The 15,834-nt window shown below is 42.2% G+C and overlaps 1 protein-coding gene across 1 annotated transcript; it reads right to left on the bottom strand.

Annotated features, from left to right (window-relative positions):
* Positions 1-6,122: 6,122 nt before the first annotated feature.
* Positions 6,123-7,749, bottom strand: LOC147899902 (glucan endo-1,3-alpha-glucosidase agn1-like). Its single transcript, XM_087377334.1, has one exon. The coding sequence runs from the start codon at positions 7,681-7,683 to the stop codon at positions 6,352-6,354; it is 1,332 nt and encodes a 443-aa protein (XP_087233460.1). The 5' UTR covers positions 7,684-7,749; the 3' UTR covers positions 6,123-6,351.
* Positions 7,750-15,834: the final 8,085 nt, after the last annotated feature.

Genomic DNA, 15,834 nt, shown 5'->3' with positions numbered 1-15,834 from the left:
ACTTGGCCTTTAATGCATCTAGCTCATAAGTGTTCTTGCTAGCCAATAGCATATCATCCACATATAGTGCAAGGATTATCAGGCTACTATCCTTAGCTCTTTTAGTGTAGAGGCAGTGATCAATTTCACTCCTTCTAAAACTCTGGGACCGAATGAAAGCATCAAACTTCTGATACCATTCTCTAGGTGCTTGCTTAAGACCGTAGAGACTCTTCTTTAGCTTGCAAACTAAATGCTCTTCGCCCTTTTCTTCAAAGCCTTCCGGCTGCACCATGTAAATTTCCTCATGCAAATCCCCATGCAAGAAAGCTGTCTTGACATCCATTTGCATAAGCTCCATATCCTCTAATGCCACTAGTCCAAGCATGCATCTAAGTGTGGTCATCTTCACAACCGGAGAGAATATCTCATCAAAGTCCACACCCTTCTCTTGCTTGAACCCTTTAGCAACCAAATGGGCCTTGTACCTAGGCACATCATCACCTGTGACCTTCATTTTATAGACCCATTTACATGGCAATGCTTTCTTTCCATGTGGCAAAGAAACCAAGTCCCAAGTCTTATTCTTCAAAAGTGAACTCATCTCTAATTGCATATAGCATACTCCCACTTGCGTTGATCCTCACGCATCATAGCCTCTCTGTAGCAAGAAGGCTCCCCGCAATCAGTAAGCATCACATAGTCTACCCCTGGAACAAACCTATCAAGCGGTCTAGACACTCTAGATGATCTTCTCAAGGGCATTTCAGCTTGCTGTCCCACTTGCATATTAGCCACATTTGGCTCATCATTTCCACCAATAGATGATCCATCATCTACCCTTGATTGTATACCTGTGGGAGTACTTGGTGGTACCATTTCTTGCACATTTGGTGCATGGACAGTTTGCTGTCTATCAACATAGGCAGGTGGATTCACATCCTGGAAAGTGATTCTCCTCATTTCCACATCCCTCATGGGTGCCTTATGCATCTTCTTCTCATTGAAGACCACATCATGGCTGCGTATGATCTTCTTTGCTTCTGGATCCCAGAGACGATAGCCCATAACCTAGAAAGATGCATTTCCTAGACTTAGGATCTAGCTTCTTTCGAAGCTCTTTTGGCACATGAGCATATGCCTCACACCCAAATATACGCAAATGAGAGTAAGAGGGCTTCTTTCCACTCCATGCCTCTTCAGGAATACCACCATCCAAACTCTTACTAGGTGATCTATTGATCACATGCACTGCAATCTTCATTGCCTCAGCCCAAAAACCACCAGAAAGACTTGCATTGGAAAGCATGCATTGCAACCTTTCTTGAATGGTACGGTTCATCTTTTCTGCAACTGGATTTTGCTCTGGAGTATGAGGAGATGTAAGCTCCCTCTTAATCCCACGAGTATCACAGAAATGCTGAAAGTCATGAGAGAGATACTCTCCACCATTGTCAGTCCGTAGGCATTTAAGCGTTCTACCGGACTGATTCTCAACCAAGGCCAGCCATTTCTGAAATACCTAGAACACATCACTCTTCCGAGCTATAGCATAAGCCCACACTTTCCTAGTTGCATCATCGATGAATGTCACATAGTATTTAGCCCTGTCTAATGACCGTGTAGGCATGGGACCACATACGTCTGAATGCACCAAATCAAGCTTTTCAAACTTTTTCTTTCCCCTTCTTTTATGGGCTGATTTAGTCTGCTTCCCATAGAGACAATGCTCACAAAATTCAAAATCAGAGAAACTCAAATGCGGTACATAACCCAAACGGCATAAGAGCTTTATTCCATTCTGGCTCATGTGCCCCAACCTGCAATGCCACAAAGAAGTGCTTGGCTGCTCCGTTATTGCAACAACATGATCAAATACCCCTGATACATGTAAGGGATACAAAGTCCCACACTTGGCACCCCTGGCCAAAAGCATAGAGCCCTTCTGAATTTTCCAACTCTGAAAGCCAAAAGTGGTGTGAAAACCAGCATCATCTAGCTGACCCACTGAAATAAGACTCTTGGTCAACTTAGGCACATGTCTCACATGTTTCAAAACAAATGCAGACCCATTTGCAAAAGAAAACTTTATGTCACCTGCTCCCACTATGTCACATGCATAGTCATTTCCAAGATGCACACAACCTGTCTTTCCACTATCATAAGTGGAGAACCATTCCCTATGGGGAGTAACATGGAATGAAGCACCAAAATCCAAAATCCAATCCTGGGAATATGCATCATCTGAAGTGGTAAGCAACTCTGTAGATAAACTAGACATGAAGAGAACGTCATTGTCACTATCATGTGTGACTGCATTGATCTCCTCGATCTTCACTTTTCCTTTGTCCTCCCTTGGACTCTCTTCCTTTTAATTTGCACCCCAATTTTCATTCTTTTTCTTATCCTTTTACTCTCTTTTCAGCTTGTAGCAATCCTTTTTCATATGGCCCTTCTTGCCACAATGGTAACACTCAATGTTCCGTGCCCTGGATTTGCTATGAGACTTCCCTCTTTCTTGGGACTTCCCCCTGAACTGTGATCTGCCCCTTTGCACATTTAAGGCTGCATCCTGCTTGTTGCCATCCATAGACTTCCGTCTAATCTCCTCGGCCAACAAGCTACCCACAACATCATCAAATTTCAGTACTCCACCAGGTGCAAAGTTACTGACAGCTGTACGGAAGGTATCCCATGAGGATGGCAATGAACATAAGAGAAATATTGCCTTAGTCTCCGCATCAAAATTCATTTTCTGAGCCTGAAGCTGGCTGAAAATAATATTGAATTCATTCAAGTGAGAAGCAATGGAGACCCCTTCCTTCATCTGCAGCTCAAACAACCTCTTCATGAGGTAAACTTTATTAGAGGCAATTTCCTTCTCATAAGTGGCACACAGTTTCTTCCACAAATCTTCCGTAGTCTGCTCATTTACTACTGTGAAATAAACTGACTCTACAAGATGAAGTCTAATAGTAGACTTTGCTAATGCATCCAACTCATTCCAATCATCCTCAGACATATTTGCAGGCTTAGCTTCAATCCCTGCCAAGGGTTTAATCTACTTCTTTTGAATAAGCACATCCCTTATCTGTTCTTTCCACAAAGAAAAGTTTGTCCCATCAAACTTTTTAATGTTGAAAAACTCCTTTTCAGACATGGAAGAGGATGCCATGATGAAATAAAGCAAAATCCCATATGCTAGTGCCTCAAGAGAGAATCACACCAAATACTAGGTGCACCCAAATGTGTATGCCACAATAGACTGAAATATCACAAAAAACTCAAAGCTCAAAGCATCAAAAGATACACCGTCCACTGGCATATGCATCAATTATATCTCATCCAAGAGAGCATAGCACTATCAGTGCATCACCAACAATGTGTCAAAGCTATCCCTCAGCATAAAATAGCATCCATGTGCAAAGCGTCCATAAAAAATAGCATCCCACAAGGCAATGTGGGCCTATCAGCGCATCCAACAAGGACCGCAATGCATCCAAATGGCCTATAAATCATCCATTGCAACCCAATGCATACCACGAATGAGCGCACAACACTACTCAAACTGCAACCCTGCATAAGGTATGCTCAAGAAATCATAGTCCCACGGTAATGAGCACTACTGAAAATAGAACCTGAGATGCTTCAAAACATGGGCGCCATTGCATAATCGGACTCAGCAATAAAATCTGCAAATATCTCTCTTCTGCCAGAACTCCAAAATCCCAACCGATGAGTGAGAAATGGGAGTCAACACTTATCCACTACCATGTGGCATAAATCTAAGGTTTCAAAACCTTAGAATGAAAAATGCATAACAGAGAGACGAAATCGAATACACAGAGATTTATAACTCTGAAAATCCTCCACCTAATCACGCAAGAACTGATAGGTAGGGGTTTTTAGGCGTCCGGAACGCAATGGGACAGACGGTTTTGGAAACCGTGGTCTCAATCACTGGGTCCAACACACGGACTGAAAAACGTTTCTGGAAACAGAGCTATCTGTAAACTCCACCGGAGTGTGAATGATGAGCAATATAGAAGTTTTAGGACTTCCTGAGTCCACCGGAACTGACAGATCTGCAAATGGTTGCTCCAAACTTGAGTTCCAACACCCGGGCAAAAAACGCAGAAACTGACATAGTGAGTCAGAAATCCAATGAAATGGTCCCAGATTCAAGAATGAAGGTGTTTCCAAGCTCCTGAAGTAATGTGGACACCAAAAGCAAGCAATAGTTACCTCTACAAGTCAATATGGAGTCTCTGTCATCGAACGGAACAGGGAAAAGCTCAAAAAACGACTTTTTCTTTGAAACCACTTAACAGGCTCTCAAAACCACTTCACAAAGCCAAAGTGACTTTTCCAAAGGTTCCTCCAAGGTCTCTGCACACTCAGATGCAAGTAAAGTCACCCACAAAGCTTCCCACAAAGCTTCTGCTTCCTCCCACAGAGCTACTGAGCTTCCAAGCATTCACGCACGCTCAGCTAGATCACCCGGGCTCTGATACCAATTGAGAGTGCTCTCAACGGAAGCAAGAATGGAAGAGGGAGAGAGAGAGATAGAGAGCCACACAAGTTTGGTGGGTGCAAAACCACCCTAATCTTCTTTTTCATTCATTTATATATGTGTTTGAGTATTGTACATAACCGGGGTAAAGGCATAGTGACCTTTAACCCCCACAATGCTACCATCTACAGATGATTCCCTCACAATCTCCTCTCCTTATCTATGTGCCTTGGGTGGCTAATTTGTTCTTCTCTCTCCCCTCGTTAGCTCCTCCTACTCTTTCTCTACTCAACCTGGAACCTTTGTTTTGTTGCCTTTTCTCTTTTTTGCCTTCAGTTCATTATCGTTGTCCCTTTCTTTAGCTATTGGCTAGAGCATAGAGCAATGAACACACATGAATGATGATTCCTTATCTATGTGCCTTGGGTGGCTAATTTGTTCTTCTCTCTCCCCTCGTTAGCTCCTCCTACTCTTTCTCTGCTCAACCTGGAACCTTTGTTTTGTTGCCTTTTCTCTTTTTTGCCTTCAGTTCATTATCGTTGTCCCTTTCTTTAGCTATTGGCTAGAGCATAGAGCAATGAACACATATGAATGATGAAATACAAAGCTAAAAAGAAGAACGAACTTTTTTTGTTGTTTTACCTTGCTGCTTGTTCTAGATTCAGATTTGAAGAGTACTCTAGAGATATTGCGAATTAATCTGACTCTGTCTGTTTGCACACGATCTCGCTTCAAAATCGCGATAAACAATTTTAGCAATCAACAGCAATGAGCGACGAACTACAAAGCGAAAAAATAGAATGATTTATTTTATTTTTTTCAAAACTTTGTTGCTTGCTAATCGATCGCGATATTATTGATGGCAGCCAGCATCATGTTTCAAAGAGAATCAATCGCAATATGAGTGATTGTAGCCAGCATCTCAGAAGAAGTAATCGTTCAAGATGGCGAGGCTATGAAACTCATGTAACTGCAAACATCACACGATGGAATTAACTGTCCACGCTGAATTGGATCAAAGGTTATACGTGTCCCTCACTTTCGTATCCAATGGTCCAAGATGGTCTTTGTAATCTAACGATGGAGATTTCTCCAATCATCCTCCCCCAAACCTCTCCTTAAGAGAGAAAAGAGATTCCAAACTCAATGAGATTATTTGGATTTCTTATATCGCATTCAACAAGCTTGAGCAAGAAATCCAAGGGCATGCAATAAATGTAGGACAAAGCTTGCGAACTTTGCAAATGCAATCTTTTTGGACCTTTTAGGACTCATGTGTTCCACTGGCTCAATGTTGCTAGCAAGATGAATAAATCCTAATAAATCTGATGATGGCAAAAATTCAACCCTAACCCTTGGGCTCTCTCTCTCTCTCTCTCTCTCTCTCTCTCTCTCTCTGTGCGTGCGTGCACGTGCATGTGTTGTGTGTGCATGCGCATGCGTGTGTTTGTGTGTGTGTGTGTGAGTATGTGTGGTATATGTAATTTTACCCCCAAAAAAAAGTGTGTGTGGGTGTGTGAATGGGTCTCATGGCCTAGGTGGTAAATTGGAACTTCATGTCATAAAAAATTCCCATTAATTGAAACACGAATGTTATAGAAATATGGAAAGCCTATCTATTTAAATTGGAGGTTGACCATCTATACTTCACTTTTATTGTCCCAAAACCAAGATTGAGTGAGCTAAGCCAAATTTTATTTCTTGAAATTAGAGATATTTCACCACCTTGAGACGGAGGGACTCTTACCCGTGGTAGACGGGTCGGGTTACTCGTTTACTCAAAGTGAAAAGGGAGTTAGTCCTTCCAACTTCCAAGTTCCAACGTGGAGTGAGATTGAAAAGCTGTGGAGGTGAATGGCTTAAGTGTGGATGGAGTAGACGTTGAAGTCGAGGGAAGAGGAGCTGCTGGGACTGACGATGGCAAGAGCACCGGACACCTCCAACACTTGCACTCCATTGCGTGCCATGCTAGCGCTCTGTTGCCCCTCGCTGAACGCCATGCTCACGCTCTGAACCCCTGCTTGCACGTTCGCAAACACCGTGCTCGTTGAGCCAGACCTCAGCGTCACGTCTCCTGCCTGCATCAGCGTGACCGTCGCATACAGCCTGTCTTGCAGTGCGGCTGCATTCGGCACTGTTGAGCCTTCCTTGCTCTGTACAAAGTAGTAAATATACAAGACTTCTTGCGTTATGCTTGGCTCCTGGCCTGTCTTGAACCATGGGATGTAATAGCTGCTCGCGAGATCCAGAAACGGCAGATGAGGGTAGCCCAGATCGTTGTTTTCCGAGGCACCGTATGGTGTATTCTCCGAAGACACCGACACCACGTATGTTCGCTCCGCCCAATCGTTCCAAGTCACGATCTCTACAAGCGGAGGCTGCAACCTAATCAGCTGCTCCCAATGCGTCCTCCAGAGCCCATCTCCAGCGTAGTCTCCCTTGATTCCCAGGTCCGGCCTGTAGAACCAGGGACTCACGCTTGCCATATATACCTTGCCGGCAGCTCCGCAGGCAGCCAAGTACGCCATGTCGGCAGCATCTGAAGGCGTAGAGTAATCCCCATTTAGGTAAGGCCAAGCGGAGGTATCCCACGCAAACAAGCCATCCAAGATAGGATTGAATTCGTTTATAACACTGGTAATGTCATCTTGCTGGCCGTTGGTTTCGAAAAATGGCACAAAGAAAATGTTGTTTCCGGAAGCCTGACTAAACACCCCATCGCGCCAGGTGCTAAGGGGATCCGTATAGGGAGAAATGCTTACTGTTCGCCCGGAAAATGTGGAAAAGAATTGTTTGCCTTGGTAACGCAGTTGGCTTGTGTAGTTTCCGTAGCGCGTGAGCATGGTTCTCAAATTGTCTAGCGTAAGACTGCCCGACATATCCGCAGAGAAGAAGAGGTTGAAGTTCAATTTTGCGGCCGCCGTGTAGAAGTTGTCAGCTCGTGTTTGATAAATATCATTCCACACCCCTGTGTTGAGCGCAAAAGCATCAATACCATGCTGTTGCGCTAGCTGAATTTCTTTCGAAAGGCCAGCAACATCGTCACTGTAGAGGAAAGAATAGAGCATGAAGTGACAAAAGACAAGGGGCGTCGCTGTAGCTTGGCTACTACCGTAGCGGGCAGGGAGGGAGACGAAACAAACTAGCAGGAGGCATAGGCAAATGGCCCAGCGTCTACACAGGAGGGACATAGCTTGCAAAGCCTACAAAGCCCGAAAACACTGTGTGCAGTAACAGGATTAGGGGAGAGATGAGATAGCTGGCTTATTTGGAAAAACTAGCTTATTTAAGAAAAATGATTTGGAAGCCGTGGAGAAATGGTGGTGTTGGTGGGTGGAAGCCAGGTCCAACACGGCTTTGACACGAGTAAAATGTTCTCACCTCACGGCAGACGGAATTATTGAACTCAAAATCATGCCTAGAAGTTTCCATGGAGGTAGTTGAGGAATCTCATGTTAGAAATAGAGGCACCCAAGTGGCAATTTATTATCACAGTGCCACAACCAAGTTGAGGCAATGCCAAACAAAAAAACACTCATTAGGGGAGAATTGGGGTCTCAAAAGGCCTCATAAGGAATGGATTAAGAAATGGATTAGTCCTAATTAAAGGGCCAAGGTAGGTCCCAAAAAGTCCTAACCCCCCTCACCTAGGTGGGTTAAGCCCAAAAGTGACCCCACCTCTTACACAACTCTTACTCTTAGGCTGACCATCGACTAATGTGAACCACCACACCGAATTGCAATCAGTTAAACAATGCTCAGTCAATGGCTATGCAAGCAAGCGAGATGCGCAGAGCCCAAGCAGAGATGCTAGCACATTTAGGAAATAGCACCGTTATTGCAATACATAACTCTATGCAGGATCTTCAAAGGAAGAACGAGGATCTTCATGATAAAGCCAAAGCATTTGACTTGGAGTGAAATGCATTAGACTTGGAGTGACATAAATTAGAGTCACTCTATAAGCTAGCTGAGTCAAAAAAAGGCTTGGAAAGATCTATATACAATCAAGTTCAATGACCCGTAGAGAAGGAATGAGAGAAGGCAAAAGAACGAGTGCAAAAGATGAAAGAAACGCCTTTGGGATTGAAGGAGAGGAAAAGAAGGTACTTACATAACATGGATGCATTGGCACCCACTAGTGTTGCTAGAAAGAGGAGAGTCTGGGCTACAAGGTTGGTTATCAAATGTTCCAATGAGATTACACTCTTTTGTGCTACACTGTTTGTTCAGCTAATCTTACCACCATTTAAGGTAAAGTAGAAGGACTCTGACATGCCGTCCTCCATGACTAATAGGTGTTCTCGCACATCCCTTAGAGTCCATTGTGACATTCACAGTGTATGGGAGAGGCAACAATCCTTACAATGGATACTTGTCTCATCCCTATATCTAACTTTGTGATTATCAAGTCTAAAATAATAGTCCTAGGGAGGGCTTGTTGTTGCCAAATGCAATTCTTCCTCCCTAATGAATCGCATGGTCCACTCCTCTTCTAATTCCAATATTAGATCAGGATGTCCTTGCCAAGAAATTAATACCTCGACAACAAGACTGCGAGTCCACCGTGCAGACCATCATCCATTGCTTCCCATTGCAGGTTCTTCCATCTCAACCTTCTATATGTGAAAGTCATGTAGAGATTTTGCCTTCCAATGAAATACTTGCAAAATCTAGGATCTATTAATACCTACTATCTTGATCACTTTTTATACAAACAAGAATTGTACGATGTGCTCACTGAAATGTCACATCTAAAATGTTCAATCGACATTGTACCAAATATTTAGCATGACATGTTCTTGTTGTCCATCCATTGTCAAATAGCTTAGGTAGGAAAGAAATCAACAAAGCATGGAAATGGAAAAAACCAGCTCCACCTAGCATTTCTTCCACCAGTAGTTGGCTCATAGCATTTCTCACATCATTAAACATTCTATTTCTATATGATTCACTTATCTCCATGCTTGGAAGAGGCCATTCTGGACTGTCAAAAGAAGGCACCGGAAGAGATTCTAATCTACCATACTAGCCTTCTTGATCTGGCACAATGAACATTGAGTCATAGAAGAAGATCCCATCCTTTTTTAATTCTGATGGTGTGCGACCTTCATACTGAGATTCCCGATCTCACCATGGAGGACATGCAAGGCATAAGACAATTGTGTCAAAGTCCCCAAATAAATGCAAATACTCTAAAATGCAAATGAAGTACTAATACACTTCGAAAAACTTAAAATTCGGCCTACAATATGGAAGGCTTGCATTTGGATTCATGTATATGTCTGCATGGGTAAAGACATGCTGAATATATATTTGTGTCATTGTGTTACTGCCAGGAGAAATTTCAAAATCTAAGAACCTTCCCTTCCAATGTTTAAAGATGTCCATTGCATCCTTCCAACCCACTTTATAGCACCCACGATAAGTGGATTGCATTGTGATCCAATAGTATTTCCTATAGAGTTGAGGAATCCATTCCCCATTCTCATCCTTAACATTCCTCAATACAACAAACTATAAACTAGTTCAATACCTTATGATTAAAATTAGCTCTTTCTACCTCTTTCTTCTTCCATCGACCCTCAAAATTTATGTCTTCTTCTACCTCTTTCTACCTCATTCTTCTTCCATCAACCCTGAAAATTTATATTCTCTTATCTCTTTCTCTGTCCCTCTCTCTCTCTTTCTCTTTCTCTTTCTCTACAACTCTCTCTCTCTCTCTCTCTCTACCCCCCTTTAAATAAAACTCTCACACAAATAAACAAAAATTTATGTCAAAATACATAGATTGCTTCTCTCTATCTGTCTCTCTTTCAAGATACCCCTAACACAAACAAATAGCAAATTATTTTTGAAATACTTAGTTTAAGATATGCTCTCTTCATGCTCTATTTCTCCCTAGCCCCTCACACAAACAAACAAAACATTATCAAGATCATATCTCTCGCTCTCTCCCCCTCCCAAAACTCTTTGATTAGTTTAGGATCTCCTTTTGTTCTTTCCTTCTCAAATACTTCTAAAATATAGCAGTTTGAAATACAATCTATGTCTCTCTCCCTCACTCATCCCCTCAAACAAAAGAAAACATAGCAGGTCAAATATATAATCTCTCTCTCTCTCTCTCCCCCTTTATCTATCCCTCCTATACCAGTGAAGAAACAAATGTCAAAAATAGTCTTATGGTTTTAAATATCATCTACCGTTATCTCTTTCGCCTCCTTGTCTTCTGTAGCAAACATATAGATAAAGTGTGAGACAAAAATGTATCTACTTAATACAGAGAAAACTTTCAAAGAGAAATCACTTCATTACCTAGAAAGTATGTGTTCCTTCTTTTGGAGTTGACTCTCTATACTCCAAAAAGGTAGAGAAAAAGCCAAAAATGATAGAACGTCCGTTTTTCTCACTCCTTCCAAGTAGTCGCAACTTTGGTTTCTAAGAGAGTGCAATAAGTAGAGAATGAATGGAAGAGAAGAGGGACGAATAGAGCTTGGGAAGATGTTTCTCTAAAAAAATTTGCAAGTGGAAGAAAAATGTGACCAAACAGGAGAGAGTAACTAATCAAGATTGGAATGAAGATAGTTGCTAGAAAGTGGTGGGAATGGATGTTTGAAACATTTTGGAAGAAAGAGAATAGTGAGAAAGTTGGTTAGGAAGTCAAAGTTTGGGCCAAATGGTCGAACCAAATGGAAAACATGAGCATAGTTCTAGCTAGGGGATAGTTTGCCATGGGTGGAAAACAAGGAGGCATGGCATGGTCAAGGCAGGCCTGCCAAATGCAATTTTTAATTGTGAAGCACCAATTATGTTTTTTGGGGTATTTTGAAAATTAAGTGGAATTTCCCCTAGACATGGGGAGCCTCTATTACAGAGAAGTAAACATGGCATAATCTCCTTCATGGATACCATATTCCCTTATCCAAGCCTCTAATATTTTAGTAATTCTCCAAAGGGCCCCTTTTTTAGTTTAAAAATTTTTAATTGTCCCATGTCATCCCTCCCTCAAAAATTTACACAATGCTAAAGAATAAGTTGAGTTACAAGAATAAATTTTTTACATCATCTCGAATAACTTAGTCCATGTCAAGCATCCCAGAAACTGAGACAATGAGGTATTCTTAAAAAGGTCTACATTGATGATGGTAATGAATTATATTGGGTGTGACAACCAATAATTCAACATTACAAAAGCATCCAAGCTCAAAATTTCACCCCTTCAAAAATTTTCCATTCTCCTCTATTTTCCTTTTTCCTTCATCCTTTCTCCCCTTCTTCTTTCTCCCTTCTTTCTCCCCCCTTTCTCCCCTCATTCTCATCCCTTTCCCCTTAAAAAGTCCCCATTCTCCTTTCCCTTTCTAATCCCTTTCTCTTATAAAGTTTTCCCATTCTCCCCCATCTAATTATTCCCATTCTCCTTCTTTTCTCCTCCTTTCTCCCCTCTTTTATCCACTCTATTTCACCCCTTTTTGCAGTGTTTCTCATGCTTTCCCTTCCAAATTTCCCTTTCTCTCCCATCCCCCTTCTAAGTTTTGTCTTAGGGATGGAGGGGATGGGTATGCAGAAGGGGAAAAGTTTTGAAAGAGGGAAAGAGAAAAGAGGGGGAAAGGGAAAGGGAAAGGGAAAGGAAAAAGGAAAGGAGCGAAATGGAAAGAGGGAAGGAGGGAAGGGAAAGGGAGGGAAAGCGAAGATAGAAAGAAAGAGGGAAGAGAAGAGGGGAAAGGAGAAAGGGAAAGAGGGAAAGCAAGAAAGGGAAAGGGGAAACGGGATGGCATGTAGGAAAGAGAGGGAAAGGAGAAGGGATGAATTTTAAAAAGAGGGAAAAAGAAAGGGATGTGGGGTTAAAGGCCCGTGTGCCTAGGTAACCCCAGTTATACACATGTCCATTTTTTCAAACATATAAATAAGATCATATAGAATATTAGGGTGATCTTGGACCCACCAAACTACTAGCTCCTATTTTTCTACTTCTCTTCCTTCCCATAAGTTTCTGTTGTGCACTCACAACTGGTATTAGAGCTATGAAGTTTTGTCTTTGAGACATCCGATCTGCGAAGAAGCTATGAGAGAGTGTCATTTTGATTGTCGAGGTTGTAGTGGGTTTTTCATTCAAGAGAGAGCTGCAAAAACGTTTTTCCTGGTGCTACAGGGCTGCAAAGGAGCAGTCACCTTCTTTCTAGGATACATTTGAGTTGGAAACAGGGCTACAAAGGAGCAGTCGCCTTCTTTCTAGGATACATTTGAGTTGGAAAACAGTTGCTGCAAAGCAGCCTCGAGTGGTTTGGCAAAAGCTCTATGTGGTTTTCCAAAGGTATTGAGTGTTTTTGGAGAAATTTTGGAGACGTTTTTTCTTATGTGAGTGATGATTTATGCATGGGTTACCTTGTGCATGGTGCCATTCTGCATCTTGGATAGTGAGGCTCACTTTTGTAAGCACTAGCATTGTTTTGTGAGATTGTGGCAACTTCTTTTCCTTTGACATCTATTTTTTGTGAAGCCATCTCGTGAGTATCCCAACTATCCCATTGCCTTCGAGAAGCTTTCATTCAGCTTTCACCCAGCCCGAGAGAAGGAGCAGGAGCAAGAAAAGCCCATTGGAAGAAACCATTTTGTAATTTGGATCTCTTGCTACTCTCAAATGCCCGTGGTTTGCACAGGCTACAATTTCAGATTTTGTCCATTCTGGTGGCTCGGGAACAGGCCAAAACTTCTACCTACTGCTACTGCAAAGTTTGAGTGTGCAGAGTTAGAGCTCTCTATGGGCTCGAATTCTTCTTTGTTTGTCTCTGTTATGTGGTTTTTCCTTCCTAAGGTTCTCAAGCCTTAGTTTTATGACATGTGTTAGTGGATAAACCTTATCCCTTGGTGTTATTTTACCTAAGGTTAAATCTCGTGATTAATTGCAAGGGTTGACTCCCCATTTCTCATCCGTCGGTTGGGATTTCGGACTTCCAACAGAAGCAATATATTTGTAGATTGTCTTGTTGAGTCCAATCATGCAGTGACACCCATGTTTTGAGGCATCTCAGGTTCTATTTTCACAAGCTGTCATTGCCATGGGGTCGTGATTTTTTGGACATACCTTATGCAGATCACTCTGGTTGTAGTTTGAGCCGTGTGCGCTCATTTGTGGTGTGCATTGGGTTGCAGTGGATGCTTTACAGGCCATTTGGATGCATTGTGATCCTTGTTGGATGTGATGATAGGCATAGATTTCCTTGTGGGATGCTTTATTGATGGACGTTTAGCACACATATGCTATTTTATGCTGAGGGACAACTTTAACAGATTGTAGTTGATGCATTGATGTGCTAGGCTTTCTAAGATGAGACATTGATGATGCTTATGCCCATGGATGATGTTTATACTTGAGGCATTTAGCTCTTATTGTTGGCATTGGGTTTGCCATTGTTTTGTCATTATAGTTTGACATTTTATTTTGGGCCAGATTTTCTCATATGGATACATAGTATATGCACATGAGTTAGTTACATTTTGATGCTTTGAGCCTTTGAGGTTTGGTGATATTACCTTCCGTTGTGGCATACACATTTTGGGTGCACCTAGTATTTAGTGTGATTCTTTCTTACAGTCACTAGCATTTGGTACTTTGCTTTATTTGCATCATGGCATCCTCTTCCATGTTTGAAAAGGAGTTTTCATATTAAAAATTTTGATGGGACAAACTTTTCTTTGTGAAAAGAACAAATAAGAGATGTGCTTATTCAAAAGAAGCAGATTAAACCCTTGGAAGGGATTATAGCTAAGCTTGCAGCTATGTCTGAGGATGTTTGGAATGACTCTTGGATGCATTAGCAAAGTCTACTATTAGACTTCATCTTGCAGAGTCTGATTATTTCACAATAGTAAATGAGCATACTACGGAAGATTTGTGGAAGAAACTATGTGCCACATATGAGAAGGAAATTGCCTCTAATAAAATTCACCTCATGAAGAGGTTGTTTGAGCTACATATGAAGGAACGGGTCTCCATTGCTTCTCACATGAATGAATTCAATATTATTTTCAACCAGCTTTAGGCTCAAAAGCTGAATTTTGATGTGGAGACTAAGGTAATATTCCTCTTGTGCTCATTGAAATTCTCATGGTATACCTTTCATACAGTTGTTGTCAGTAACTCTGCACCTGGTGGAGTACTGAAGTTTGATGATGTTGTGGGTAGCTTGTTGGCCGAGGAGATTAGATGGAAGTCTATGGATGACAACAAGTAGGATGCAGCCTTAAATGTGCAAAGGGGCAGATCATAGTTCAAGGGGAAGTCCCAAGAAAGAGGGAAGTCTCGTAGCAACTCCAAGGCATGGAACATTAAGTGTTACCATTGTCACAAGAAGGGTCACATGAAAAAGGATTGCTACACGCTGAAAAGAGAGAAAAAGGATAAGAAAAAGAATTTATATTGGGGTGCAAATAAGAAGGAAGAGAGTCCAAGGGAGGACAAAGGAAAAGTGAAGATCGAGGAGATCAATGTAGTCACTGATGATAGTGACAATGACAATCTCTTCATGTCTAGTCTACCTGCTACAAAGTTGCTTACCACTTCAGATGATGCATATTCCCAAGATTGTATTTTGGATTCTGGTGCTTCATTCCATGTTACACCCCATAGGGAATGGTTCTCCACTTATATAGTGGAAAGACAGGTTGTGTGCATCTTTGAAATAACTATGCACTAACATAGTGGGATGTGAAGCTCATCCTTGTGCACCAATTGGAAGCATTTTTTCAGTCCTTTGCCTTGAGGAATGTGTCTTGAACGGTTTTTCAAAGGGGGTTCTTTTTCACGCATGCAAACACGTGCTCCACGTTTGCTTTAGGCACTAACCTCCCCAAGCAACAGTGCCAAATGTTGTGTCCTTTTCTCTCTATTCCAAGGTCCGAGGCTATTGGTCACCTATAATTGTGTTGTCACTAGGATAGGATTGAGGAAGCTAACTAAGATTTCCATGGTTTGGAAGGAGTCCAGGGTTGAGAGAGGGTTGCAGGGTTGAGGAGTGGAGAGTTAGTCTCCTTCACTGATTCATGGGGTTAAGGGTTTAGAAGGAGGTACTAGGGTTCAGGATGAGAAAGGGAGCAAGAAGGGAGGAGGAGGAGGAGGAGGAGGTAGGAGGAGAAGGGAGGAGGAGGGAGGAGGAAAGAGGAGGAGGGAGGAGGAGAAGGGAGAGGGAGGAGGAGGAGGGACGAGGGAGGAGGAGGAGGGAGGAGGAGGGAGAAGGAAAGAGGAGGGAGGAGTGCAAGGGTGAGTGCATGCTTGAACACAATCAGGTGAAAAAGCATGGACACTTGGAGACTATTTGTGCACGAACACCAAAGTAGTACTGAAC

Source organism: Dipteris shenzhenensis, chromosome 7 (genome assembly GCF_047967505.1).
Source record: "Dipteris shenzhenensis isolate YYH24624 ecotype China chromosome 7, Dip_SZ_1.0, whole genome shotgun sequence".
Taxonomy (NCBI): Eukaryota; Viridiplantae; Streptophyta; class Polypodiopsida; order Gleicheniales; family Dipteridaceae; genus Dipteris; species Dipteris shenzhenensis.
The sequence above is the reverse complement of the archived record's forward strand: the minus strand, read 5'-3'. Positions and strand labels throughout refer to the sequence as shown.

What these genes read in the sequence shown, in the direction of transcription:
- LOC147899902 (XM_087377334.1), bottom strand. Translation starts at nt 7,683, where the DNA reads ATGTCCCTCCTGTGTAGACGCTGGGCCATTTGCCTATGCCTCCTGCTA.